The 26,085-nt window shown below is 45.1% G+C and overlaps 1 protein-coding gene across 9 annotated transcripts in view; it reads right to left on the minus strand.

The window, feature by feature from the left end:
- Positions 1–26,085, minus strand: part of LOC129479692 (uncharacterized) — a 317,480-nt gene that overhangs the window by 267,664 nt on the left and 23,731 nt on the right. For 8 of the 9 annotated variants that reach the window (XR_008656758.2, XR_008656759.2, XR_008656755.2 and 5 more), the window contains exon 2: positions 21,683–21,768. The exons of the other annotated variant lie outside the window; for it this stretch is intronic. Coding sequence is in view for 1 of the 8 variants with exons in the window: in XM_055273227.2 (XP_055129202.1) it covers positions 21,683–21,742 (60 nt within the window). In the remaining 7 variants the exon portion in view is untranslated. The remainder of the gene's footprint in view (positions 1–21,682; positions 21,769–26,085) is intronic. 9 annotated transcript variants of the gene reach the window in all.

The following is a 26,085-nucleotide window of genomic DNA, read 5'->3' on the forward strand; positions in this document are numbered from 1 at the left end:
GTGGGTGAATGAGAAGCAGCACCAACAACAGCCACCTGCAACTGTGTCTTCTGCATGTCACTGGCAGGACAGAGAAACAGAAACAGCCAGGGCAGCCCCTGCCCACAGAAAGTGCTTACTCTCAGGCTAGGCCGAGGACAATGCACAGAGTGTCCTTGATGAGTCCCTTCTCTTCTCTACTATCTCCTTTTCCCTTCTCCTTGCCTCCCTTAGCCTGCACTGACAGCTGCTGCATCCCACCCCCTGCTTTAGTAAAGTTGGCTCCTTCAAGCAGACTTATTTGAAGGAAGAGCTGCAAGTCCAGGCTTTATAAGGAACCAACTTGTTGATCAATGAGTATCTGTGGAGCGCCTCCTCTGTGTCCTCCCCTCTGTTCAGGCTCGAAAAGTAATAATTGACATTATTGAACCCTGGCTACCGCATGGTCTGTCCTCAGCCACTAAAGCATGTCATTTCCCTTCACCCTCGTAGGAATCATGCGAGAGCTGCAGCCACGCCCCCATCATTTAGGCGAGAAAACTGTGGATTAGAGATCTGCATAAGGGCTCCCCCTTGTCCTCCCACACTCAGCTAAGTTAGAATGGCTCTCCTAAGCCAGCAAACATGTCTGCCAGGTAGGTTATAACCCCTTGGAAGCAAGTACATAGTGAGGAAAGGCAGGGCTGTCTTCCTGTATCAAAATATGCTATTTAGAATTTTCAAGGTTGGCCAGACTGTGGACTATTTGGAATATGAGCTCTCAAAGAATAGGGAGTAAGTTGCAGACTTGAGTGGATTAGGACAGATATTTAAATGTGTTGGGGAAAATTGAGTTTCTGTATTGTATTTTAAAGTCATCTGTTTTAGCCACATTTCCTTTGATGTGTAAGGTAAATTGTTCAAAGGAAAATCCCTTTAGATATGTTTATAATTCTAAGAGAGTCTCATAGTCCTTTTATACTGGTTAATTTGTACAATAAATTGGTCAAAACATAGTGACAGGGTTAATTTTAACTATATTGGTGGGTGAAATTAGTAGCTTATGATGTAGTTGTCATTTGAAGTGAACTGTTTTCCACATATACATTTTAACAAATGTAGTTTCCCAAAACAAGCATGTATAATCACAATTCAATAGTCCTTAGAAGAATTAAAACAAACCTTACAATATTTTCGGCAAACAGATTTACACAGAAACTGGACAATGACAAAACATATACTTAAATGTTAAGATAATTAGTATATAAATATCTGCTGTCTTTTATCTATCTAAACAAAGGCTGTAACTAACCTAGTGCTTTGATTTTTTAAAGTGTGTTGCTTCTTAGTCTCTAAAGCTTGTTACTTAAAGAATAACTCATGGGCCTCTTGTTTTAATTTTAAACAAAGCTGAATTAAAGACATTTGTAGATTTAAAAAAAAAAAAAAAAAAAAAAAGATCACAAACCAGCCTGGGCATTGTGGCTCATGCCTGTAATCCCAGCACTTTGGGAGGCTGAGATGGGCAGATCACCTGAGGTCAGGAGTTTGAGACCAGCCTGGCCAACATGGTGAAACCCCATCTCTACTAAAAATACAAAAACTAGTTGTACATGGTGGCAGGCGCCTGTAGTCCCAGCTACTCAGGAGGCTGAGGCAGGAGAGTTGCTGGAACCTGGCAGGCAGGGTTTGCAGTGAGCTGAGATTGAGCCACTGCACTCCAGCCTGGATGACAAAGTGAGACTCCATCTCAAAAAAAGAAAAAAGAAAAAATCACAAACCAGTGGCCTGGATGTGAATGTTGGTCTGTCTGATTCAGAATCCCTGGGAATCAGAGAGCTCCACACACACTCAGGCCCCACACTGCACACAGCAATATGGGCTCACTCCATGGGTTTGGAGTTTGAGATACCAGATCTCAGAGGGATACTAATCGCAATGGCCTTGGGATGCGGTTCCCATTGCCATCATCATGAGTAGTTTTGTGCTAGGGTCTCTTGTAGGCATGTGACAATATCATTTCATTGAATTCTCAATAATAACTCTGCAAGGTGAGTAAGTGACAAATTTGGAACACTGATCTTTCCTATGCTGTTCCGACTCCATGTCCAATGTTACAAAGTAAAAAGGAGTAAAGAGTGTTGGACCTAGAAGACTCACATTCTAATCAAGCAGGGTTGGTTTGTTGTGCGTTTCGAGGCAGGGGTTGGGTGGGAGTGCACAACATAAACATGACCAAAAAATAATAATAATTTTTTAAGGCTAATGAATGGCCTCATAGTTGGACTATGGAACATGATAAAAATGTTTACTAAATTGTTCAACTGGACCACGTGTAGCAAGTGAGGCTTTCAAGGGACGTAGTATAGTGGTTGAAAAACACCGCTCCAGCACCAGACACCTGGGTTCAAATCATCCTAGCCCCGTTACCTACAAGCTGAATGACCTTGGCCACATTCTTTAACCCCTGCACTTCAGAAACCTCATTTCTAAAATGAGGACAACTATAGCATCGCCTCACAGGGTTGCTGTGAGAATTCGAGGGAACACACAGAATGTGCTTGAAGCAATGCCTGCCCTCTGGTAGCTCTTAATGTGTTGGCTATAGTGTTAGTAATTTCCTGAGTCTTTTTATCGATCACCTATTCTGCACCAAACACTGTGGGAAATATAAAAATGAACCTGCCTAGCCTTGGCCTGGGGTGTGCACTCAAATAACTAATACAGCCCAGAATGGGATAAGGTGCCAGTTCTGAAGTACAAGTAAAGCTTTTAGAGAAGGACGTCAGTCCTGGCCAGAAGAGGTATGATGGAGAAAACTTGAGAAATTGGCAGGAATCTAACAGGAGATAGGGGACAAGAAGGCAGTGCGCAGGCACGGTGTTCTCACCACACTGGCCAGGCATCAGCTAATTGGGTGTCTACTTCAGCCTAGGTGACACCTGCTAAGAAGAAAAAGAACTCGGTTCAACTACCACTGCTGTTTCAACAGACTGTAACTCTCTATTCTATTCCCAGTGAATGTCTTTCTGGCATTTTCATGACCACAAGTCCATCCCTGTTTCCTTTCATTTGGGGCCACTGTGCAGACCCAGCTTACCCCATTGCATACAGGACTTTCTGCAAAGGGAAGTGCTCAACCAAGTCTGAGGTGCAGCAGCTTAACACCAAATGGCATCCACTCTTGGCTTTGAGTCCACACTTCAGGCGTGATTAGAAATGGAACCAAAAGGGAAAAATTTCTCCAAAGGCAGCATGAGCTGGAAGATTGAGACCCAGCCCTCAATCCCATGTTGCTCCCATTGACTAGGAGCTCCTCTTCGTTTCCTTAATCTTCCCTTTCCTCTTAAACTCTTCTTAGGCTGGATGCAGTGGCTCACGCCTGTAATTCCAGCACTTTCAGAGGCTGAGGCAGGCAGATCACCTGAGGTCAGGAGTTCGAGATCATCCTGGCCAACATGGTGAAACCCCATCTCTACTAAAAAGACAAAAATTAGCCTGGCGTGGTGGTGGGTGCCTGTAGTCCCAGCTACTCAGGAGGGTGAGGCATGAGAATCACTTGAATGCGGGAGGCGGAGTTTGCAGTGAGCCGATATCGCGCCACTGCACTTCAGCCTGGGCAACAGAGTGAGACTCCATCTCAAAAAACAAACAAACAAATAAAAAACTTATTCTCTTCTTGTTTTCTGCCTCCTCTCTTCTTTGTTTTAAAAAATAAGTCCTCATGGTGCACCTGCTTCTTCCTTTTTAGTTTGTATCCTTTCCTCCCTCCTTGCATCCCTCTCTCCCTCTCTTCCTTCTTTCTGGTTGGGTGTCATTGCAGGAATTTGACAAAGAACACTTTAAGCACCCTCCAAACATACACTTAAACATGTCCCATCTCCAGCACACTCTCGTGAGGTTCCCTTTTTCCTGGAAGGTGGATAGACTGTTTTGCTGGGAGGAGAGAAGAGAGAGAAAGAGGGACAGAAATAATCCTGTGGCCAGGAGACAGGCTCCTCTCCTAAGGAGAAGAATAAAGCCAGGAAAGAATTCACCCACAAACCTTTTGAAGACATATGGAGGAGAGTGGAGAGATTTTTATCCCCTTCTCCTTCAGGAAAAAAAGCTTTTAAAATAAATAGCTGACAGCGTTTCTTATTTGAGTAATTCTTTGCTGGTTATAAATGTGCCACTCTAGAGTACTTTATTTAGAAGTTAAAAAAAAAATGCATTCTCCAAGAGAGAGCTCAGTATTACCCAGGGGAGTAAGGTTCACTCTCCTGTGGCCCTCCTGACGCCCTGCCTCAGACATTCATATATTCTCCCATAATCTGATCTAGGTTATAAAAATTAAAAAAAAAGAGGAGAGAGGAGAGACAGCTGGTTTTCCCACACATATGACATTTTCCTTTATGCCTGGCTTAACTTTTTTATGACAGGCTGGGTTCACTCCATTGGAGAATTTCTCTCTTCAAATGAACTTCGTGTTTTATGTTTGAAAATTTTTCTTTAGACAAACCTGGTAATTTTTCAAGTTAAAATGTGTACACTTTAAGCACTTAGGAAGTTTAAGGATCCATCTGATCGGCACATAAATCTGAGGTTATTCATGCTAAACTCCCCATGTCTAACTGCACTCTTAAAAACTAATAAAAAGCAAGTGACATATTTTAACTTCTTTTTAAGTGAAAACCCCCAGACTGTCAGTTTCCTCAGTAATTGATTAGTACCGTACACTCCCCTCTCTGTCCCTGGTGACATTCAGTGTGCGACTGCACTTGCTGTGCTTGAGGTAGCTTGTCGTGGAGTGGGAAAGAAACACAGGGCTGGTGTACTGTCTGTCCTTTCTTTTCTAAATGGAGAGATAGATTTTCCCCTGGCTGCTGCCGCCTGCTGGGCCCTTTGGCAGGGGCTCCTCACTGGCCGCTCTCTGGCTTATTGACTTTCGAGCTCATGCAGTGTCTTAGAAAGAAGTAGACTTTGGAAAGCAGGATCAGACTTTAAGCTTGACCTGCCTTTCCTGGCTGAGTCACCTTAGCATGTTTGCTTGACCTCTCTATGCCTCTCTGTTTCATCTCTAAACAGGGGTTAGCAAAAACATCTACACTACAGTAGGTACTAAGTGAGATAATGCATGTGAAGGTGCTTAGTAAAGACTACATCCTGTGCGATTTCATTTGTTGGTTAAACATGGTGGGAAGCCAGATTGCTCAACAGTCTGTGCCTCTCCCACCTTAAATGTGGAACAGCCAGGGTAGAATAGAAAATTGTAACCCTCATGCCTACCTCATCACATCCTGAATCCTAGAAAGACCCTGGGGTTATGGTAGGTATACGAGGATAAAAAGCACTTTCTCCACATTCTAGGCCCCTCTTTAACTCATCTGCTCTGAAGTGCAGGAGTATGTAGGACCCACCACAGCGGCATTCCCTGTTCAGACAGTGCCTTTCGAGTTGGACACACTGAGGCTGCATAATGAGTCCCATGCATCATTGTGGTGCTGGTTCTTCCATCTCTACTTGTGCTCAGAGCTGGTTCCTGGACCGGCAGCATTGGCATCACCTGGGAGCTTAATAGAGATTCAGATTCTCAGCCCCATATTAACAAGACCCCAGGAATTCACATGCACATCCGAGTTTGAGGTGCACAGCCCCAGACCAAGTGACAGAGCAGGACACGGGCTGTAGCGGAGGAGGAACCTGCCATCCACCATATCCCACTGCTGGAGGATGGGACCTCTAACCCTGCGAAGCGCTGTCAGACAAATACCATCTATCGTAGGGGTAGTTTGGTCCCATGGGGACTCTTTAGCCTCTCTTCCCTTTTTCTCTAATACATGTTACCGAAAACCACTTGATTTGAGTAAAATCAGATATTTAAGTCCTAAGACTAAAGAGGGATATTTTAGCTGAGCTCTGAACTGAGAATCTGAGAGTGTCACTAAGATTCCTTCCATCTGTGCTGCACTTAGAGTTGCGCCCATATCACACCCATTGATCCTGAAAGTACCTGGACGGGAGAGGAACAGGTAGGCATTCAGAGAAGTGAAAGAATCTGCTCAGCGCCACTCATGAGTAGATAATAAGGTGGGGGCTGGAACTCTGGTCTGGTCTATGTAGCGAGTTACAAATCTGTTCTGCTTAGATAAAACCCAGATGGAATTTGAAGTGCTTCTTCAATGGAGGAAGCTGTGGATTCTAGAGATATTGGAGAGAAGTTCGTAGTCCAATCGATAGTAAATCAATTAATTTAGCCTTCCAAATAGCCTCGCTCACACACCCAGGGCTACAGACTCCACCCCTGGTGAGGAGTCAAAACGGCTGATGCCAGACACCAATCAGCCCACAGCATTGATTGAGCACCCACTGTGGGCACCACACCATGCCAGGCATTGCGGGGCAGGAGGCGAGGGGCAGAGCAAATAAATGTGATGTGGGGATTATGATGGAGGACACTGTCCAAAATGCCGCTTGATATTCTATAGACAAAGTTACATCTGGTAAATATCTACTCAACTTTTGTGACAGCAAAACTAAATTGTCTTAATAAGTGAGTTTGTATTCTTTCTTTTGTTAGAAGATAAACCCTGTGTAACTCAGTGAATCTCTCTCTTTTGCCTCAGCTGCTGGAAAACGCTCAGTAAAGCAGTCCAGGTGGTACAATCTATCCATTTCGGAGGTCTGAGAACACATACTGCTTCTGCATCCCTCCAAAGCCTCTGTTCCTTTCTGCATTGTGTTTTCGTGTGAAAACCACTCTGAATCCTTTTCAGGTAATAGGCAGGGCACAGAACCCTCACACACAACTTTGAGGCATTGTCAATTTAGTTTCGTGTGGTGGAGGAAAGACACAACAACTTCATAAGGTGTTTGGCCATCGGAGCAAGATGCCTGGGCTTAGAGTTGGGGGGCTGGGACCTCAGGTATTCCACTGGCTGGATGGGTGGCATCAGACACATTACCTTGCCTCCTTGGGCCTCAGTTTCCTCATCCACAAAATGAGGAAGCTAGGCCAGCTCTGAAATTCTACCAAGTGAAAAGGGTATAAAGGAAAACAACAGCAGGCACACATTAGTAGAAACATAAAGAAAATGAACAACATGAGAGTAATTGGGTGTTGGGTTCAAGGAGAAAGCTCTTTTGAAGCTTTTTCAATCTATTCTTAGTGTGTGCGTCTTCCTGGGTGATAAGTGGACAGGGGGAAGAGGCTATTCAAGTTGTAGCAGACAAAAGGAAAAATAGCCACAAATTCCTTTTCTCTAGCTTCTGATGCAGTGGTGGAGGTCAGAAGTCAATTTCTCCACTCCTTGACTTGAGTTGGCCATCATTAACACAAAAGACAGAGCAGGGGCTTGAAAAGCTTGTGCGCTTTTGGTGTTGCCCTCTTGCTGCTTTTGGAGCTTGGCCACCCAGCTAGCTTGCTAAAGTATGAGTGTCACATGACCCAGCCACCCTATTAGCTTCAGCCTGCACCAGATGTGTGAGTGGAGCCACCTAAGCAGGCCAGTCAGCCCCACAGACAACCCTCCCGTACGTCAGTGAGCCCAGAGATCAGCCTAGCCCAGCCCAGATGGAATTACCCAGAAGAATCATGATCTAAATAACTGGGGGTTGTTTTAAGCCAGTAAGTTTTGGGGTAGCTTACTACACAGCCAACAATGACTGATAACCCTGGTTGGGAAGGCAATCTGTTTAGAGACATGAAAATTAGAACCAGCAAATCCCAGCTGGAGATCCCATGGGGTAAGAAGGCAGTTGGGGCCTTTTTAACTCCATTTGCAAAACAAGATGGCTTCACACCCTCCCCACACTTATCCCGGTCCCTACTCTCCTTTTCCCTTTTTATCCATCATGCTTCCAGCAGGGGCAGGAAGCAGACGTTCCATTCTTGGCATTACACACCTGCTAAAGGGAGAGAGAGTGTTTGCTGTGGTAGATCAGACAGGGGAATGGAAGGCCTGATAATTAGCCCATCCTCTGACAAACCCTGGGTTCCAACAAAAGGAGCTGGACAAATCAGCCGAGCAAAATTATCAGCGCTAATCTCCCAGCCCCTCCTTAATGCCGGCCCTTTTGTGGCCAGCACCTGGCAGGGACTGTTAAGCCATCACGTTCTCCCCGCTGCCCTGCACCCCCAACCCATCCCCACTCTCTTTTTCTCTCTTTCTCAAGTTGTTACCACACAAGCATCACATAAGGAATCAAATAGGGACAGGTCCTATTGTTCAGCAAAGAGGCAAGAAAAAAATAATCAAAAAAGCAGGGGACTTAAAAAAAGACCAGAATTATTTCTCAAATAGAATGGGAAAATCTAACATGCCTTATCACTACAGAGAACAAGCACTGTGCAAACACCCAGGCCTCTGACTGGCATGCCGGTTGTTTTGAATAGACGCATGACATTGTCAAGGAACCTGCCATTGTGTTGCTGAAAGGCACTTGCAACATTGCATAAAAATCAGGCGTTCGTGTCACCCTCAGACTAGTCAAAGCTGCTGTTTTTTCTTTCTCTTTTTGAAAGAAGAAATAAGGAAAATAAGAAATGTCCCCAGAATAAGACCTTCAAAGCCAGATAAACGTTATTTCTGAAAGGCATCGGAAACTGGGCATCCAAGCAAAGCCACCAACTAAAGAGGTTTTCTATTTGGAGAAAGTACCAGTGGGCAATGGGGAGGTATGAGGCTGGTGTGGGGCCAGAGTCACGGCTTTTCCTGTAGATGGAACTCTGTGGCTTGAAGCGTTGTCCAGTCCTTCTAGATTCGTCTGACTCTTGCAGACATCTCTTCTCTTCTCGGTCACTTCCATTGTGTGGTGTTAAGTTTTCCTCAAGCCCTACAGTGTCCCTCTGGTCCCTTTCACTTTTCAGGGAGAAAATGAAGTTTCTGACCTTTGCAATCCCTGAGGGACCTAAACTCAGCTCCAAGGACCTGGATTGTCTCTGTCACCCTTGAGCCACTCTGGGGAGCTCAGGCTGACCAGGGCTCTTCCTCAGGCTCATCTGCACATTGCAAACAGCCTGAAGCCTTCCCACTATGCCCGGGTCACTCTATGATGACTACGGGTGAAGGGTTTGATTGTTCCTGATGTGAAATACATGAATTTATCTTCCACACACCAGAGATGCTAGAGCTTGGGAAAGTCATCACAGAAGGGGGCGGCATGTTCTGTCTGACCATTGCATTGAGACACAACTCTTCCAGCCTCCTAAAGTCTTACCACAGGATAAAGTGAGATTCAGGAGTCCATGGAGAAGCCAAGAGATTTGTAAATGCGTGTAAAGCTCAGACTGTGTCCTCATCGATTGCTGTTCCTTACAGTTCCAGAAATTCAGCCTTTAAGAAGAGGGAAGAATTTAACTCTAATATTGATCTGACTTCCTGGGTGCCCTTGGGGAGGAGGGTCAGCTGGGAAACCAGTTCCGGGTGGTCAGTGTGGTTGACGTATGCTCCCTAATTGCAAGCTTTGATGTGTTCAGCTGCTCCTAGATTTCTGGCTTTTAACAAATGGCCCTTGGTCTACACCTGCTGTCCTCAAGAGGAAGATGAGAAGCCTCTTAGCACCTAGAGGCTGCCCCTACAATATGCCGACTTCCTTTCCCAAGGGGGTGGGTGCAGAGCAAAGAACTATGGACCTACAAGGGTGGGTGTTAGCTCCACTCCCAACCTACGGCATGCTCTTGGGTTGGCCACTTAACTGCTTTGAGTCTTTGCTTCCTCATAGGTAAAATTTACTTTATTTATTTATTAATGCCCCACTTGTTCCAGAATGGATTTATGGTGGCTTATGTGTAAAATGAGAGGATTAGACAAGCTGATCCTTTCTAAGGTATCCTCCTGGCTCTAGGATGCTCTGACAGTCTTACTTGCCACTTGACGTTGCGAAGTCTGCAGTTCAATTTCAAGTTAGACGAATGCCAGCTGCCCCTTGAGTGTGAGTGATTCATAGTCACGAAGGGACTGTGGGATTGACTGGGGAGATGTGTGCTTTGTGCTGTAGTAACACTTCGTGCTTGGGGTTTCACATCAGCAAACCAAATTATGGGTATTAACAAATTTCATACTCACACACTTTTGATAGCAAAGAGTTTCTATATTAGGACAATTTCCGATTGGTTTCCTATGGATAATAATTCTCTTTTAAATACTCGGCAAAATAATACAGCCCCTTACCAATTCTCAGCTCTGTGGAGTCTGTCTGTGAGCTCCTGCAGCTCTGCCTATCACTCATAGGTCACAGGAACTTGAGGTCTGAAAAGCCGATTTGGGGCACTTTATTCTAAGAGAGACACTGACAAATAGGAGTTTGTCCTGAGGACTGTTGTCAGAGAAAGAAAAGTCTGGAAATAGTGCCTTATGGGGAACAGTTGGTGAAGCTGGGGATGTTTCAGAAAAGAGAAGACTTTCTATGTTTGCAGAGTTACCATGATAAAGAGGGGCCACGAGACCACTATGGAGGTGTCAGAGCTGCTCATTAGTGGAATGGGGTATCTTGGGAGGTGAGGAACAAGAAGCACTGCAAGTTCCAAATAGAGGCTGGGCGAGCACCTGCAAGGAGGAATGAATGACATCTGCTGTCCAATTTAGCAAATATGTATTGAGCATCTACTAGGAAACAGGCTGTTACGAGGTAGGTGCAGTGGGAGATCGAAAAGCAAACTGTTATTCACTATTAATTAGAATTCTTCTGGCTACAAGCAGAAGAAACCAATTGGAGGTGTTAGTCAAAAACATGGCTATTTATTACAAAGATGCAGGAATATCCTTTATATAAAGGTACAAGGATGTTGCTGAAGAAAACCAGAATCAGACTCTCAAACACCAGCAGGCTTCGTTTCTTTGCTCCTGTCATATATCTTTTCATTCTTCTCTCTCTTCTCTCCGTAACAGCTTTCTCTGCTTCTTCTAGTTGGAAATATGGCAGTTGACGTACTGCAGACCTAACTTCCTCTCCACCCCAGTTCCTCATTTTCCAGGAAGGGACCCTAATTGGTCCAACTTGGGTTAGTTGACCATCTGATAAGCAGAGTTCGTAGAGGGCACCACTGTAACCTGTGATTGGACTTAAGTCAGGGAAATTGCCAGAAAAGGATAAAGATTGGAAAACAATGTTCATGACACAGAGATAACTCCAGCTCTCAAGGAGATTACAATCCAGAGGGAGAAGCAGACACAGAAACAATGAACTCTAGTATAAGACTGACTGTGGAACGTGCTAGAACAGACATGCCTGGCCCAGATGGTACCTGGAGAGCAGAGGGTGAGGAATTCTGACAGACAGAACTAGAAGGCTTCATGGGAAAGAGATAGCCTTGTGGTCCAGTGATTGTTTTTTTTTTTTTTTTTTTTTTTTTCCGCTGATGTCGGTATTAGTGACAGTGAATTTTTAATTTCACGACTAATACATATTATAAAAAATAATTGACTATCTCCTCATTGCTAATCATGACACATATTCTTTTAGACTCTGTCCATAAATTTACATTGAAGTAGACGTACTTGTATTAAAAAATGATTGTTTTGCATAAATAAAATACTTATATAATTTTACAACTTCTATTTTTCATTCAATATTTTTGAAGAGCTACCCATAATAGTATGTATTAGACCTACCCTATTCTTTTTAACTGATGCATATTATCTTGTCATATGACTACAATTTATTTGAGTGTAATACAGTGTATCTGTTCATCAGTTGATAGGAATCTGGGACATCTTTGTACATACCACTTTGTGCAGTAGTACAACTGTTTCTCTGGATATAGAGAAGTGAAATTGCTGGGTCATGGTACATGCACATTTAAAATTTCATGGCAACTGATGACCTGTACTCCAAAGCAGCTGTGCTAACTTATTCTCCATTATCAGTGTATGAGAGTGCTTCACAACACTCACACTTTACAAATGTTTACCATTCTTGTGGGTAAAAAGAGGTTTCTCATTGTTGCTTTGATTTCCATTTCCCTAATTACCACAGTGCTGCATACCTTCAGTTTGCCCCCCAGATTCACTCTCCACATTTCTCCACTCCATTTTCTAAGAAGCTGACCTGTCAGGACAGTATCAACAGGATCCTTGTTCTTGGTTGGATTTAGTCAACAGAAGATCCAGAGGGTAGGAGGAGAATGAGGTTGGGGGATTTATTCCCTCTCCTTCTGTTCCGCCTTCCAAGGGTGGTGCATCCTTGTGCCCAAAGCCACAGCTCCGTCAGAAAAACCCCTGCAGAGCGCTCCCAGGTTTTGACTCTCACGTGCATCTTCAGCCTTGGGGTGGTTACAGTTCCCTCTTTATCAAACCATCTATATCCTTGCTGATATTTTGCTGCTTGTTCTATCAATTACTGAGAGGAATATGTTAAACCCTATGTGTGTGTGTGCATTTCTGTTTTTCCCTTTAGATTTGTCCATTTTTACTTCCTGTATTTGAAAATCTTTTATTAGGTTCATAGACGTTTAAGATTATTATGTCATTTTAATGGATTGTCCCATTACATAGTGACTATTTCTGGTAATTTTTTAGTCTTGAAATCTATTTTTTGAAAGAAATATAGCCACACAAGCTTTTTAATGCTTCTACTTTGCAGTTTACATCTTTTATTTTCAACCTGTCTTTATTTTTCAACCTGTCTTTATTTTGATATTTAAATATTTTTAAATACCATATAGTTGGTTTTTAATGGCTTTTTTAGGGGGCAAGTGGAGTCCATGCTATTATGTTAAAATATATATAACAAAATTGCATGTATCACAAAATTACTGGCCACAGGATATTGTATCACCCCTTGCTTAAATCCAGCCCATACCTTTATAAACAACTCCTTTATTATACTTTCCTCAGAGTATCTAGTTTTGCCCTCTGTCTCTTGCTGGGGCTTTGAGTAATAAAAATCAGTGAGGCTGAGCATCTCTTCATGTTTCTATTTGCCATATTAATGTTTTCTATGAATTCCCTGTTTATATCCTCTGTCCAGTCTTTCACGTTAGAATGACTCCTTGATTTGTAGGCAGTCCTCATATACATAACCTCAATAATCATCCCGTTAGACATCTTGCAAATATTTAAGTTTGCATGTTGCCGTTTGAACTTTGTTCATGGCATGTTTGTGACTGGTGAGTTTTAATTTTTGAAGTAGTAGTTATATTTATGAATCCTTTTTACTCTGTCAAGGGTCAGCACATTTTCAGTAAATGTCCAAATGAATATTTTTGGCTTTCTGAGTTATGCAGTCTGTGTCACCAACTACTCAACTCTGCTGCTGTAGCTCTAAAGCAACCACAGATGATATATAAACAAACGGATGTGGCTATGTCCCAATACATTGGTTTTTTTTAAGAAAATTTGGTGGGCCAGGTTTGGTCCATGGAACAGTAGTTTGCCAACCTCTGTTCTACGTATTTTGCTTACTTTCATCTATATAAGAAGGTTCTTCCTATCCTGAGGTCATAAACAAATTATTCTGTTGTCTTTTCTAAACATTTGGGATATTTTTATGTTTAGGTTTTTCAGCTATTCGGAATTGATTTTTAGTAACTGATACTAGGTAGAGAATCTACCTCTATTTTTTTTTTCCTCAATGAATAGTCAATTGCTCCACTCCAATTTATTGTGCAACTGATGTGAAATGCCACCCTTGTTTATTTATTCAACAAATATCTTATGCCTATTATGTGCCCAACAAATATGTTTCTGGGCTTGGCATTCTAGTCTACCCACCAGTTTGTCTATTTGCAAGTCAATATTGTAGAATTTTACTGTTTAAATATGATACATTTATAGTATGTTTTGATATCTAAGAGGGCAAGTCCCTCTTCCTTTTTTTCATTTCATTATCTTGATTTTGTTGATATTTATTTTTCAATATAGATTTCAAAATTAACTTGTCAAGTTCTATGAAAAATCTTGTTGGGATTTTGATTGGGAGTACATTAAATATTTATAGATGCATTTGCAGGAATTGACATCTTTGCAATATTGAATCTTCTTTATCAGGCATATAGTAAATGTCTTCCTTTGCCCAGGTTTCCTTTTATGACCATAATGTCTGTGAACTGTATTGTCTTCTTTGTCCTGTCTGTTACCTATGTGTCAGGGTAGCCTCAGACTAACAGGTGAACTTGGCACTCATCTCAAACTTTCCTTCTCGTTTTCTAGGATTCTCTAGGAAATCAGTGAGAAACTGGTTGATATGGAAGAGGAGACTTTCTTATTCTAAAATTATACTGCGGCTCTAAGAAACAGAGTTTCCTTGGGTGCATACAACTCCAGGCCACGTGAGCAAATACTTTCTTTTACATTCAGCATCAGGATCCAAAGACAATCTTCTGAGGTTAGGTATTTAGGAGGATATGATTGTGCATGTAGTATCATCCAGCTAAACATGGTGATTCAAAGACTTTCAACAAATATTTAGTGAGTGAGTACCATGAGCCAGGAATTGTGTTAGCTTCTGGGGCACAGAGAGAATGATCTACCGTCTCAGTGTCATGAATTTCCAGTTCGGGATTGAGGAGCAGGGCTAGGAGTCACAGACAGCTGACCAGGTAATTGTCTTCTAAGAGCAGTGCACAGAGTACTATGGAATCACAGCATGGAAGACTTAGCTGACCTGAGACACAGCAAAGATTTTCTGGAGGGATGATGCCTAGGCTGAGCCTTGAAGAAGCAGTAAGCTAAGCCCAGCAAAGTAGGAAGGGCGTTCTGGGGAGAAGAGGAGGTCTTCATAAAAACAGTGAAATACAAAACCTCCTGGTGCTTGCAGTAAAGGAATTATAAGTAGTTTAGCATCACTATAGAGTGCAACGCAAGGAAGAAAGAGGCAGAAGACAGGGCTTCAGAGATAAGCAGGAATCATAGAGTACCTTGTCCATTACTCCACAGAGCTGGAACTTTTAGTTTTTTGCCTTTTTTTTCCCGTAGTGTTGATGGTTTTTTGTTTTGTTTTGTTTTGGAGCCTGGAAATGACTTTGTTGGAGTTGTTTAACAACTTACTGGCTGAGTATAGAGTATAAATTTAATGCACATAAGACCAAAGTCATGGAGACCATTAACAAAGAAATTCAATAGTCCAGTTCAAAGAGAAGGTTGGTCTGAGCTAGAGAGGGAGGAAGGAGCTGGGTCCCTAACCCACCATGTGCTACACTGGCTAAAAGCACAGGCCTTGCAGTTGGGAGACCTGGGTTCAGTGGGTTCAGTCTCTACTGGGAGTAGGAACTTGGCTGAGCATCTTTGCTGCTCTAAGCTCCAGGTCCTGGTCTCTAAAAGAGAAATAATGACACCTATTTCACTAATTTATTGTGAGGATTGAATGAGGTAATAAATGGTTGGCACATAGCAGATGCTCAATAAACATTTGTGGAAGTGCTGTCGAGGGTGACAGAAGTCACAGGCTTATTTACTGCAGATGTCCGAGGAATCCGTGTGTTTAGCTTTAGTGTAAAGGAAGGGCAGGGGAAATAAAATGAGAGTACTTGCTTTGTTGGTCCTACAGGGAAAATGTTCGGTAGATCAATGGGGGAAAACATTCTCTTCAAAGTGCTTAACAATTATCTTGGTTTGTAAGCATTTCACAGGTTTTGAAGCAATAGCATTGGCTTGTGGTTGGGGACAGATCAGTTGTGTCCCCAGCACTGGAGATAACACATGGACCTAGGCTTGGGGGAAGGGAGAAAAGTCATCATCCCCTTTATCCTCAAACCATGGAGACCAGGAGAATCAGGTCCATGTGCTAGTCAGAACTGGCAGGAAATGGGACAGGCTAGATTGGGAAAAACATGAAATTTGTTTGAGAAAACCTGGATTTAGATCTTGGCTGTGTCACCATTATTTGTTCTGTAACCTTGAGCATGGCTTATAATTACTCCTTGTCTCAGTTTCCTCATAGAGAGGGAATTATAAATAATAATGATGGGATACACATATATATCTTCATATAGTTGTAAAATTCAAAGGAGATGGTGAGGATGGCAATGCCATTAACTATCAAATGATGTTTAAATGTTAGTTATGATTTTGCTAAGTGAAGGTGGGGCCCTGGGGCAAGGCTGGGTATCTGGTAGCTCCACACCACAGCCCAGCAAGCTTCAAGTTCAGGAAAGAATTCAATTATTGCAGCGTGTAATTTTCTGTTTGCAAAGCTCATATTGTGTATGTAATTGAATCAGAATAAAGAGATCCAGAGGCTGCAGGCTTGGGATAAGCCTTTGGAGCTGGACTCCAGTGAAGCCAGGCTGGAGGGGGGCTAGCTGGAGGGGGCTGGCTAGGGGAGGGAAAGAGGGAGGGGACACGGGCACAGGGAGCAGGGTGCCAGGTGGGCCCTGAGAGCAGACAGGGGACTGCTCCTGGTTTTGCTTGGTTCCCTCGAGCCTTGTTTTCCCCCATAGATCCAGAGGCTCCTTCTGGAGAGGGTTGGAGGGCATCTCTAGGGATCACTTATCCTTGGCTGGACATCTCTGTTCTCTTTTGCTGGAACAAGGAGGCCATGTCCTGCAGTGTGAAGAGTCTCTCCTGTCTTACCTCACCCCATCCTCTTGCATGAGCCTGACTGCCCACTTCCTGTTCAATCGAAGTGAAATTAAAGCTGAGGAAGGGGCCTCTGGAGAAGGGGAATCAGGCCAGGTTAGGGGTCATGAGTGAGATTTGGAAGATGATGATGAAGTATCCTGGTTTGTCTGGGACTGCCCCAGTTTTAACACTCGGGGGAATCTCTCAATTCTGAGATCACTGGGGATGGTTGGTCACCCTAATTTAGGGAAAGGGTAGATTTCAGAACCTAAGGAACCAGGTGGGGAACTTGGGATACCAAACGGTTCTCTCTTGGCTTCAGCAGACAATATTATCCCAAGGCCAGAAGGTAGCACACCTGCCAAGTGCGGGCAATGCAGAAGCACATGGCCGCTGCTGGCTTCTCTGAGGTAAGGGCCCATGGGAGAACACAAGAAGCAGAGGGAAGGAGGCAGCTCCGGGAAGGAGGGAGGGAAAAGTCCATCTCCTGGCTCTCTCTGAGTCATCTGTCCCCAAGCCTGGCTCCTTTGTCCCAGCTCGCACTGACTGTCTAAATGGTCCCTCTTGCTTCCTTTCCTGGTGGCCCCTTCCCCAGTTCTAGACTCACAACCCCTCTCTATCTTCTCCACCAGCCCACTGTGTCCCTTCCCTGCCTCTCCTACCCTGGGGGAAGTGATAGGGGTTTGGCAGTGGGTCCAAGCCAGGAGACTAAGAGATTGGCAAAGAGCCAAGAGCAGGTCTGAGTCCAGCTGCCTAATGCCATTTCCTGAGCACTAACAAATCCGACCCCAAGACAAATAGCCAGCAGTGCCTGAGAGAAAGGATAGTGGCAGCTCACGCAGGGGGAGGCAGGGGAGAGAGGAGGAAACGGGACTGGGAGAAAGACAAAGTGAGAAAAAACCCACACAGCACACCCAGCCCAATGGCCCAGAATCTCTCCCACATCTGCAGAATCAGAAACACTTATTAATAGCCAGCAAAAGGCAAAGAGGAAGTGTCTCATTGTCTGCCGCTGTCATTCTTCACTCTGACGAGCACTTAAAATGTCAAGACCCCTTTCAGCAGCTATGCACAAGCAATCAGGCCCTCTCATCGGTCACTGCGGTTTCCCAGCCGCTGCGTCTCAGTCCTTACGACTTCTCTCCACGCTATGTTTGCAGACAAGGCATGTGTGAGCACACAAACAAGCACTGTCTGTTGGAAGGATGGCCTGCGTTGAGGGATCCAGGAGACAGGGGAGGGATGGGGCGAGGGATGGGGGTAGGAGGAGGCAGCCGGATCCTGCAGGCCTGCTCTGGGATGTCAGAGAAAAGGTCATCATGTGGGGACATGTGGAGGACTGAGAGCCTGGGCCTGTGGTGGGAGCGGAGAGTGGAAGGTTTACCTTGAACCAGAGGGTGGGAGCCATCTGCTATTGTGGAAAGGAGATTCCACCTGTAACTTCTAGACAACAAAGGATTGTTTTCTCTTAGGGTTCTGGTTGATCACTGTCTCTTTTGAGGACAAACAAGACAGAATGCAATGAGCTGCGGCAGGTGGGATTGAGGTGGGATAGAAGGACAGACCTCCTGATCCATAGTAGTAGCTATGAAACAAAACTGGGCTGGAGAAATCACTTCCCTTGAGGATGTTTACCTGCTATTACATTGCCTTTGCCTAATGCACTGGGTGGAGGCCTGGGGTGTGGGTTGAAGCCAGAGGGGGTGGGGGTGGTAGAAGACAGTGGTTTAGATTCAGAGCTTTTTCTATCAGGTTGTATCTCTTACTGTATGGGTTTGCTACAGCTGCGGCCATACAATACCACAGACTGGGTGGCTTAAACGACAGAAGCTATTGTCTCACAGTTCTGGAGGCTGAAAGTCCAAGATCAAGGTGCTGGCAGGGCCGGTTCCTTCTGAGGGCGGAGGGGAACCTGCTCCACACCTCTCCCCTGGCTTCTGATGGTTTGCCGGCCATCTTTGGAGTTCCTTGGCTTGTAGAAGCATCACCCCGACTCTGCTCTCATCTCTGCATGGCATTCTCCCTCTGTGTGGGTCTCCATGTTTAAATTTCCCCTTCGTGTAAGGACATAGCCATGTTGGGCTAAGGGTCCACCCTACTCCAGGGTGGCCTCCTCTTAACAAACTATATCTGTACAGACCCTATTTCTAGATAAGATCACATTCTGAAGGACTGGGGGTTAGGACATCAACATATAAATGTCAAGGTGACACAACAAATACATAATGCTTAGCAATCAGAAAGAAATAAAAGAGCATCCAGAGGGTGACCTAGAAAGCCAGGAGTTGGAGAGAGAATTCCAGCACCTACATCCTTTGTTCAACAAAGATACGTTCTTGTTATTTGTTTCTGTTGGAGCAGCCAGGACCTGCTTCTCAAACTCAGATCTTTCCCATAGCTCCCTCTTTACTCTCCCAAAACAGAAGAACAGAACAGCTGGAGCCGACAGTTCTAGATGTTCCCTTGGAAGGGAGCCCATGGCCACCTTAGCCTAAAGGACAGCTAGTGACCCAAGCATTCTAACTGCCGGAAAACTCACAAACGGGACTGGGGACACTCCAAACTCTCCATTACAGGTTTCAGGCAAATCTGCTCACCTACGTAAGGAAAGAAGGTGAAATGATTTTGTATTTTGTTTTCCACTGACCTGGCTATGACACAGCCGGGGATCTGGTGAATGTTCAAAGAGAAATTAGCCTGTTGTTGAACATTCTCCATAATGTCCATCCAATTCAATTAGTTAATAGAATCACAAAATGTCAGTGCAGGAGTGTAGGGCTAATTCAATCCGAGTTGCTCATTTTGTAGATGAAGAAAGCAATGCTGAAGAAAGATAAAGAATTGCCCCTGCACACAATCAGGTCCTGAGTGGAAGCACTTAGGTTTGCAGGCTCCCAACCAGGGCCCAGGACAAGACACTACCTGGCTGGAGGCAGGATTGGGTGCTGCCTAAAAGAACACAGCTCCTGCCCTCAGGGAGCTAACTGGTGGGAGGAGCAGGGCCCATTGCTGCTGATCACTGGCAGTGGGGCGTGGTGCTTGACGCGTGCCCCTGCCTCCCCTCTGTGTTCCTGGCTGCCTCTTGCACCTAGGGGCTGGGGCTCTCTCTCCAGCCCAGCGTAGCTGAAGCTGATTAGCTGATGTGCAAAAGGAAATCCAGACTTGGGGCTTTAAAGGACTGAGCTCACAAGCAGAAGCCCTGTGAGCAGGAGAAGGCATCCTCGTGTGGCCCAGCCTTCCCGCTCTCTCATGGCAATCCCCAGTCCCTCCGGCCTCCTCCAAACCCAGTCACAAACAGAGAAGAGGCCAAAAGGGAGTGTTTGAGAAGGTGTGAAGGCCCACCCACGGCAGCTAGGGCCAATCTCAGCTGTCTGTAGTTTCCTCAGTCTCCCCATTCCCCCTCGCCTGGGCCAGTGGGCTCAGCGCTTATGAAATCCACAGTTTCCACTCTGTGTCAGCCTTGCCCTCCCTCTCCCAGACCCTGGCAGCCACTTATTCCTAGGCGAGGCCAGGAGAGCCCCTGAAGGCAGGCTGGAAGCCATCCATCTTCACTGAGCTCTCTGGTTTTCCAGGAGCCCCAGGGTCCTAAGTCATCCCTAGAGACACTCCAGGTCTGGGGAGGGAAAGGGGGTTAGAATGATGGGCTGGCTGGCTGCCTCCTCGGCCTCCTACCCCTGGGATTGGGAGAGAATTGGGCTCATCTTCTGATCTGAGAGGAAAGGAAGCACGAAGGGAATGGGATTTGAGTTTCAGAAGGGGGTGTCAAAGGGATGAGGATTTAAAAATAAACAGAAGAGCCAGCAGTGTCTTTTTAGCGATAGCCATGGTAACGGACACTGCTGGAATCATAGCCGGCGCGAGGCCTGTTCCTGAAGCTTCAGAAATGTGTGCAGTGTTACGCTATCTTCCAATCCCCTTTGTCGTTGTTGCTGTTGCTGTTGTTTTAAATTCTCCAAGATTAGGAACCCAAACCCAGGAGAGCACTCCTACATTCTCATATGCACATCCAGGCCCCTCTCCTCCCGGGGTCCCTCTACACATGTGTTCACAGAGCCCTGTGTACACTCAGGCATGTGCACCCACGCTAACACAAAGACACACCCTGCTGTGCTCATATGCTCACACCTACAGAAACATAGATGTGTGCCCGTGTCTCTTCTCACATTCCTACGTATGCTTAAAAACGCATACTACGGTAGCCAGGCGGAGGCTGGAGACTTGAATCAAAGCCTCCTGATGCTCTATCCAGCCTCCAAAATCATTTTCGTACGTGTGGGCACTCACAGTTTAATCTGACATCTTTTCTACACATTTGCATACTTGCCCACAGGAAGTCTGTGGTTATGTGCTGTATGGATATCTTCACACCCAAGGTCTGGCATAGATGTGGGAACACACTCGTATGTCCAAGTACATATGATTGACGTATCTCTCCTTACCCAACCTGCTTGAGCATACGTGGAATTGTGTTCCAAGTCAGCTCCCTCATATGTATGCACTTGAGCAAAAGCGAATGCATGCTTGCCTTCCCCTGTGCTGACCACATAATGGTTTCTCATAGCCAGGAGGGCACACTCGTATGTTCAAGCACAAGGACTCCAACTCAGCCTGGCAAAGCCACGTGGTCTAGAGTTATCCTTCTTCCTACCTGGCACTTTCCCTTCACTCTCTCTCCACTCTCTTGCTATCACTTTAAACTTCAGCAAAGCACACCGAGTCAATGCCTTTCATATGCCCCACAAAAGGTGGGGAGAAGAAACGCAGACAGTCACAGACAGCCCCAGACTCACCTTTGAGGCCCTTGGCTTCCTCAGTAGGCAAAATCAAGCAGAAATGCAATACCAGAGCCAGTATGTTTTTAAAAAATCGCACAAGTCTCCCAAGGAGGCAGAAAAATCAAAGCCTCATCATTTAAAATCCCCACACAACAGAAGAAGAAACAAACACAGAGCTCTCAGAAAAGGCTGAGGTTCCCCCACTTCTCCCTCCCTTCCCAGAAGAAAAGACAAACAGAAAACAAATCAAAAACCAAATCTGGACTGAAAGGAGCAATTGTCGAATGGGTAGCCCCAGGCTGTCTCTCACCCCAGGAAATATGCTCCCTGACCGCGAACAGGAATGAGAAGGGGCTCTAGCAGGGGTTGGTCGGAGGGGCAGCCTGCGTTAGGCTGGCCCAAGCGATGAGATACTTGTTCCTGGGGAATGGGACAGGAAAAATCTCAGACTTTGGAGGGAAACAGACTTACATGTGATGCCAGGTCTCCAGGTGTCTCACTTAGTGGGCGTGTGACCTTGAACAAGGCCATTGGCCTCTGAGCCTCAGTTTTGTCACCTGTAAAGCAAAGATCAATGAAAGGTCCCTACTTCCAAGCCTGGTTATGAGGATGATATGAGATGCCATAAAATTATTTCACAACTCAAATACATGTCTAGCAAATGGCCAAGGAAAGATCTCTGGATTCTAGAACATGGGTGGTCTGTAGACTCTGATCTTTGGTTACAACAAATGTTCAGAACATGACCAAGGAACGATCTGTGCCCCCACTCTCGAGGGAGGAAAGGCATCTAAGAGAAAGGGAGCATGGGCATCACTGGCTCCTTTGTCCACGCGCCTGAGGCATGATGGTCTTTTTCTAACGAAGACGCAGGTCCTTTCTCCTGATATTGAAGGTCTCTCCTCTCAGTAAATGAATGGGTTTTGTTGTTGTTGTTGTTGTTGTTGTTTTTAGAGATGGAGGCTTGCTCTGTCCCCCAGGCTGGAGTGCAGTGGCGCGATCTCGGCTCACTGCAATCTCTGCCTCCTGGGTTCCAGCAATTCTCTTTCCTCAGTCTCCCGAGTAGCTGGAATTACAGGCACATGCCACCACGCCTGGCTAATTTTTTGTATTTTAGTAGAGACGGGGTTTCACTGTGTTGCCCAGGCTGGTCTCTAACTCCTGAGCTCAGGCAATCCACCCGCCTTGGCCTCCCAAAGTGCTGGGATTACAGGTGTGAGCCACCGCGCCCAGCCTTGAATAGGTTTTTATTGCTCACCTACTCCATGCTTGGCCACATACCAAAGCTCAGTGAGGGACTCATGGCCTATGTTTGGGCTCCTGCCTGCTCTTAAGTGCTGAAATTCACTTAAGGAGAACAGACTTTTGCCTGGGAAATAGTAAAGCATCCCTGTCTTGGTCTGCTCAGGCTGCCATCACAGAATACCACAGGCTGGGTGGCTTCACAAAAATTTATTTTCTGGAGGTTAGAAATCCATAACCAAGATGCTGGCAAATTCTGTGGCTGGCTTGGGTTCTCTTTCTGGCTTGCAGACTGATGCTTTCTCCCTGTGCCCTCCCATGGCCTTTCTTGAGAGAAAGAGAGGTCTCCAGTGTTCCTCCTCTTCATATAAGGCCACTGGTTGGTTCTACCTGATTCAAAAGTCACCCTCATAACCTCATTGAACTTTCACTACCTTTCTATAGGTCCTGTCTCCAACTACAATCACATTGGCGTTAGGGCTTTGGCATAGGAATTTGGGAGGAGTCCAGGCGTGGTGGCTTACACCCGTAATCTCAGCACTTTGGGAGGCCGAGGCAGGTGGATCACAAGGTCAGGAGATCGAGATCATCATGGCTAAGAGGGTGAAACGCCATCTCTCTAAAAATATAAAAAATTAGCCCGGCGTGGTGGCGGGAGCCTGTAGTCCCAGCTACTCGGGAGGCTGAGGCACGAGAATGGCGTGAACCCAGGAGGCGGAGCTTGCAGTGAGCTGAGATCGCGCCACTGCACTCCAGCCTGGGTGACAGAGTGGGACTCCTCAAAAAAAAAAAAAGAATTTGGGAGGAAACACAATTCGGCCCATAATAAGCCCTAGCCCTCACGCCACCCCTCACTGAAGGCAGGTATCAGTCAAAGAAGGCAAGGCCAGAAGAGGACTGCCTGGGGTAAGTGTTTAGTATGGGAAAGCCTAGAGGACATTGGGCCACTCTGCAGCAAGGAGAGAGCATTCGCACTCCATTCTCGGGTTATGCACACCTAGCTGCAAACGTGACCAAGAACAGTCTAAGAAGACTAGAACCCAGTGAGCAGATGTCAGAAAAGGCCAACTGCTGGTCACATAAAGAAGGGTGTTGGAAACCAAACAGGAACACTGTTCTTCCTTTGAAGAAAGTAACAGTGCGATCACACATAGTGCTGTGCAGGACCAGACCTGAGACTCCAGAAGACACCTATTTGCAATGTCCCTCACCTCTTTGAAAAAGCATGTACATTCCTTTCAATGTCCAGCTCAAATACCATCTCTTCTGTAGGTCATCCCTAGCCCCAGACACACACACACACACCCCACAGGCATTTGCAAGAATCATTGCTTTATATTCTATGCGTTCATAGTTGTTGATGCCAACCTTTGTAGCAGCACATTCAAATTGTCTACTACATTTTTGGTCATTTCCCACTAGTTACCATGTAAGCTCCTTGAGGGCAGGAGTGTGTCCATCTGGTTCATAACTTTAACTTCATTGTATAATGTGGAGCCTGGTACAAGGGTGAACAACTATCCTGATTTTCCTGTGACTGACTTGTTTTCCAGGATGCCTGACTTTCAGTTCTAAAACTAGGATAACACCAGGCAAATGGAGCTAGTTGGTCACCCTACCTGGCATAAGGTAAGCACTTGATAAATAGTTGATAAGCAAACACTGTAATAGATAAGGAGCAGGTCCAGGAGAGAATTACAGAATGATCAACGTGATAAGGATGGCGGTAGGAAGCACCGTATGCAGACTTATTAAAGATAAGGCTTTATTGGCCTGGAAGGAATAAGCTAAAAGGATATAATCTAAATCTATGTCATCGTGAGCTGAAAACACAAACAGCTTGAAGAATTTTGAATATATTATGGTTCACAGGATCATAATGGGAGAAGCCAGAGCATTTGAGGGCAATCTATGGGTTTGTAAGGCTGTTGTACAAAAGGACAATATATTTGTCAAAATCTCTTAAAGACAGAGACTGGATTGCATGGCTCATGCATATAAATATGCATATAAATACGTGGATGTTTCCCCGCATATCAGTGTTATTATTTTTCCATACAAATATTATTATAACAGCATTAAAATGAATTTTTAAGAATGTTTAAGAAGGAAAAAATAGTGGGTTAAGCCCAGACCAACAACGCATTTTCTTGTTGTATATTGTCTTTTAGTCCTTGCTCTTACTTTCACATAATTATAATCAGAGTGAACATACCATTTGTATCCCATTTTTTAAAACTGTAGACTGTGTGGGAAACGTTTTCTACATTGTTACTAGTCTCAATAGTTATTCTTTTTAATGGCAGTGCAATAGTCTGTAACTCACTTAAAGATTCCCCTAGTGTTGGCATTTAGATGCTTCTAGTTTTCTACTAATGAAGATAATCCTGCAATGAATAGCTATGCATGTGCTTCTTTTTCCTTCTTCTGTAATATTTCCTAATAATAAATGTCTCAAATTGAAATTACTAGGTGGAGGGATAGAATAATGTTTATGACTCATCCATGCTTTCACCAAATATTTTTTGAAAACCTACTCCAGGCCAAAGACTGGGCTAGGCACGGGGGGTACAAAGATGGAAGAGCTAGTTTCTGCCGTCAGAAGGTTCACAGTGTGGCAGCAACACAGACACATAAACTACACAGTTCATAAACATTCCAGTTGTGGTAAGGGGGGCTACTGGGGTCCCAGGGAAATGATTCTCACTGAGCCAAGCAAGAGGCACATGGTTGAGCAAGCCATTCCAGAACAGGATCTACCTGCCCTGCAAATGCAGGAAATGTCAATCTGGAGGGCATGGTGGCGGAGGAAATTCCAGACAGAGAAAACAGCAAGATCTAAGTCATGACAGCAGTAGAAAACACGGGGTATTCCAGGAATTGCTGGTGGCTTGACTGTGTCAGGGCATAGACGTACATGCAGAGAGGGTCTGGAGAGGCTGATGACAGGAGATAAGGCTGATGGAGACGAGGCTGAGCAGGAGATGGCCCACCTGCTGACCATACCAGGAGTTTGCATTCTATCTTTAAGGTAGTAGGGACCTGATAGGGATTTTAAGCACACTCTTGATATAGTTTTTCAATTTGCTTTCCAAATTATGCTCATTATAAGAAAACACCTTCTGAAGGTTTTTTGTACTATTTTTCCTTGGGCTTCCTCAGGGCTCTATTCCCATTTCTGCCACAGAATGAGGGTGGGGCAGGTGGAAGAGAACAAATAAACTCTGGCCTGAGGCCTTTATAGATGAGTGGAAATGAACACTATCCAAGGAGTGTGTGTGTGTTAGGGCGGGGGAGTTAGACAGGGGGAGAGTTAATGAAGATCTTCATGACTAGAAGCAAAAGCAGAGAGAAGGGTACTATTAGATGGAGATGCATAACACCTGCCACCTCCCCCAAAAGCCAGGCCAACAAAAACCCAGGCTCCTTTAAGATGTCTTAAACAAAGGTCCTGGTCCCCACGCCCTTTTTGGAACCTTCCCTGAGAAGCATGGCTTAGTCACATTGGGAGTCATATAGGAAGATGGGTGATGACTCCTTTATCCTTTATCCCTGAATTCCAGGAGCCTCTTGAACTTCCCATCCCACAGCTACTTGTCCACCAGAGCCCCCAAGGTGCACATCAGCTGCTA

Source organism: Symphalangus syndactylus, chromosome 3 (genome assembly GCF_028878055.3).
Source record: "Symphalangus syndactylus isolate Jambi chromosome 3, NHGRI_mSymSyn1-v2.1_pri, whole genome shotgun sequence".
Classification (NCBI taxonomy): domain Eukaryota; kingdom Metazoa; phylum Chordata; class Mammalia; order Primates; family Hylobatidae; genus Symphalangus; species Symphalangus syndactylus.